The 3,827-nt window shown below is 49.7% G+C and overlaps 1 protein-coding gene across 1 annotated transcript; it reads right to left on the bottom strand.

Moving 5' to 3' along the window:
- LOC107620347 lies at window positions 1,189–2,382 on the bottom strand. The gene has a single exon (XM_016322523.1). The coding sequence runs from the start codon at window positions 2,380–2,382 to the stop codon at window positions 1,189–1,191; it is 1,194 nt and encodes a 397-aa protein (XP_016178009.1).

Genomic DNA, 3,827 nt, shown 5'->3' with positions numbered 1-3,827 from the left:
TTCTTCAACTTCTTGTATTCCTTCCACTTTTGCATGCTTCCTTTCCATCCTCTAAGCCATTCCTGTCCTATAAACTCTGAAATCACTTAACACATATATCAAGGCATCGAATGGTAATAAGAGAGGATTAAAATTAGCAATTTAAAGGCCCAGGAAATATGTTTTCAATCATAGCACAAGAGTAGGAAGGAAAATGTAAAACCATGCAATTAGTATAAATAAGTGAGTAAAGAATTGATAAAGACCACTCAATTGAGCATAAGATAAACCATAAAATAGTGGTTTATCAGCATGTTTTGTTTAGGTCGGAATAATTGACGCACATCCTCCACCTCCCGCTGGCTTTTTTGACTAGGACAACGTTGGACAACCACGTTAAGTACTCGAGTTCTTTGATGAACCCTGCTTCTAGTAGCCCGGCTGTTTGTTTGGCGACCTCGTCGGCCCTTTCCTGAGACATCTTTTTTCGCCGCTGGGCTACTGGTTTGACATCGGGTTTTACGGCTAGTCGGTGGGACATGACCTCGGGATCTAGTCCTGGCATGTCTAATGGTGTCCATGCGAAGAGGTCGCCGTTTGCTCTTACAACCTCCATGAGGGGGCCCTTGAGTTCATGGGGCAGATTCCTATTTACGAAGGTAAACTGATCTGCCAACTTCCCTATCTAAAACTTTTCCATGTCCCCCTCTGGTTCTGGTCTCGGCTTGTCTTCCATCCTGACGTCCAGGTCTGCCAAGAACACGCCAGCTGCCCTCTTAGATTCTTTTCTTAAAGAGAGACTGGCGTTGTCGCAAGCGACTTCTGTTTCTAGGTCTCCCTTTATAGAGCCAACTGTTCTCTTGACCGTTATGAACTTCATTATCAAGAACTTAGTGCATATTATAGCTGAGAATTCATTGATGGTGTTTCTCCCCAGGATGATATTGTAGGCTGTGGAGTCTCTGAGGACTACAAAGTCTGCCATAACCGATTTCCTGGCGTCGCCGGTTCCCAGGCAGATTGGGAGGGAGATCGTCCCGTCAGGTTTAATGTAGTTATCGCCTAGTCCCATGACTCCGTGCTGGTGATTCTTGAGGTCAGACACCTTGAGGCCCATGGCGTCAAACACGTTTCTGAATAGGATGTTAGAATCAGCTCCCGTGTCGACGAGGATTCATCTGACTAACCCTGTTCCGACCATTGTTGTAACTACCATGGGGGGTTCTCAGGGAGATCGTGAAACCATTTATCCTCTGGGCCAAAGGATATTGTGGGAGATCTTTTGCTGGCGATGGGGCCTTCTGTCGAGATGGAGAGTATCCGGGTATCCTTCTTTGCTGCCGATTTGGATTTGGGGGGGCTGTCGCGCCCGACCACGATGTTGACCACAAAGGTTGGGGGGTTATTGGCATCCTCCATGGGTTCTTGCCTTGACTTGACAGTTCGGCTACGATCTTCCTCAGAGTGCTCTCGTTCTCGTCTTCTCGGTTCTCTGATGAGCCGGGAGAATTCGCTCAGCTTTCCTTCTCTGATGGCCTTCTCTGAGGCATCTTTGAGATCGAAGCAGTCCTGGGTTTTGTGACCAAACCCCTTGTGATAATCGCAATAAAGGCTTTTGTTGCCTCCCGTTCTTTCTTTCAATGGTCTGGGTCTGGATAGGATTCCTTTGTCTACAATTTGCTGGTAAACCTCTACTATGGACGCCGTGAATGGCGTGTAATTTGTGAACCTTCCTACTCGTGGGGGTTGCTTGGGTTGCTTGGCTAGGGTGCCGTCCCTGGGAGCCTCTTTATGTCTTTCGAACTGAGGGGCCTGCCGAACTGAGGGGTTTGGGAGCTGCCGCTTGTTGGCTGCTACAACCTGACTCACTTCCTCATCATTGATGTATTCCTTGGCCACGCTTTGGATTTCTTGCATGAACCAGACAGGCTTAGTGGTGAGGTGCTTCCTAAAGTCCTCGTTTAGCAGGCCATTCGTCAGGCAGAGACTGGCGACTGAGTCTGTAAGGCCGTCGATCTCCAAGCACTCATCGTTGAATTTGTCCAGGAACTTCCTGGTCGGTTCCCCGGGCTTTTGGGTAACCCCTAATAAGTTGATTGGGTGTTTTGCCTTGGCTATGCGTGTCGTGAACCGAGCCAGGAAGCTCTGGGATATGTCTACGAAAACTGTGATGGAACCTTGTGGGAGGGCGTTGAACCATCGAATCGCTAGGCCGGCTAGCGTCACATGGAATGCCCGGCATCTGACCGTGTCGCCTACCCCTTCCAAGTTCATCCTTGCTTCAAAGGCTGTGATATGCTCCTGGGGGTCCTTAGTCCCATCGTACATCATGTCCGTCGGCTTGTCAAAGTTTCTCGGGAGTCGGACCTTGAGGATCGAGGGGTGGAAAGGAGTGGCTCCCATGATAATGGGATCCTGTTGTTTCCTGGCTTTCCCTCTCTGGGATTCCTAGTGGCTCTCTGACCTGCTTTGGGTAGGCCGGGAGGTCGCTTGTGTGTGCGCCTCGTCGCGCCTTGTTAGGCTCCTTTCTTGGCTGTCGTGTGCTCGGGAGGGGGAGCGAGTGCGGGCGTGGGATCGGCTGACGCCGCCGTGGGAGTGGCTGACGTCTCCGTGGGGTCGGCCCCTCGCCGCCAGCTCTTGCTCAAGGTTTTGTACTCTATGCCTGAGTTCTTGCGTGATCTTGGCGCTGTCGGCCCCGTCCCCCCGAAAGGACGTCTTTCGAGGGTCTTGGTGTGCATTTGTTGGTTCGGCTGAATGGAGGATCTCGGCTGTTCGCCGACACAAGCTGTCGAACTTGCCCTGCTCAGGCGGGTCCAACCTCCTTCGCGGAGCTCCTCCGAATTGAGGGGTCGCTCCATGTCTGCTCTGGGGTCCCCACAGACGGCGCCAATGTTCGATACCTGATGATGTCGGTTATTCGGCGGACCGGGTTGTGGTGGAAAGATAAAAGGGGGTGACCGTGGGGCGACCTGGAACGAATCTTCGAGTTCAGGTGAGAGACTGGCGAAGCCGGCGGTTGGACAGTAAAGGGGGGTGGCCACTTGCAATGACACTCTGACGCTCAAGTCAGTATCTGTACGATAGGGTAGCCAAATTAGGCAAGATGATGTGTACCTCGGGGGGAATGCTTACCTCTCCCCTTATATACTGTGATGGGCGGGCCCAAAGATGACCTAGCCCATTGGCCAGGACACTGTGAGCCGTCCCTGTCCACGTGGGAAGAGCTGGTCATCCCGGGCCTTGGGTCGGGGCTTCGGGTGTTGCCCCGAGGAAGCTGACCCGACCGATTCACTAGGCGGGGCGTGCTGGGTTGCACAGGTGGGGAAACCGGGTGTCGTCCGGGTCGGGTGCTGGGACCGGCCCGTTGGTTTCCTTTGTAAGGGGTAGTTTGGGCCTGGGTCAAAGGTGGTGACTCGACTCGGCGACTAGTTGGGCTGGACTTTGTAGTGGTCCGTAACAACACTATAAGATGATTTGGAGTGGGATATTAAGGATATAGATATGGAACAACACTTGTTGAAATTCAAATTAATAAGGATGGAGGTAAGTGATTGTTTTAGACATATTTATGCAAATTAAGAGAATTACGATTCCCTGTGTATTGTTTTATTTTTATTAAGTGACTACAATTGTGGCTATGATGTTTGTTCTTTTATTTATATGATTATTTGATATGAGTAAAGTTTGCCATTATTTTTATCTTTATAGTTTATTACCCCCATTTTTCGTGTTAGTATCACTAAGTCCACTTATATTTCCCAATTAGTAACGATTCTAATAAAAATCAGTTATCCACTATTTTTTTATAAATTATTTTATGAGATTTTATGTCAAAAATTTTGTAAAAT

The sequence above is a fragment of the Arachis ipaensis genome, chromosome B10 (assembly GCF_000816755.2).
Source record: "Arachis ipaensis cultivar K30076 chromosome B10, Araip1.1, whole genome shotgun sequence".
NCBI lineage: Eukaryota > Viridiplantae > Streptophyta > Magnoliopsida > Fabales > Fabaceae > Arachis > Arachis ipaensis.
The sequence above is the reverse complement of the archived record's forward strand: the minus strand, read 5'-3'. Positions and strand labels throughout refer to the sequence as shown.

Excerpts from the sequence above, each read along its gene's own strand:
- LOC107620347 (XM_016322523.1), bottom strand. The coding sequence starts at position 2,382 with ATGGGAGCCACTCCTTTCCACCCCTCGATCCTCAAGGTCCGACTCCCG.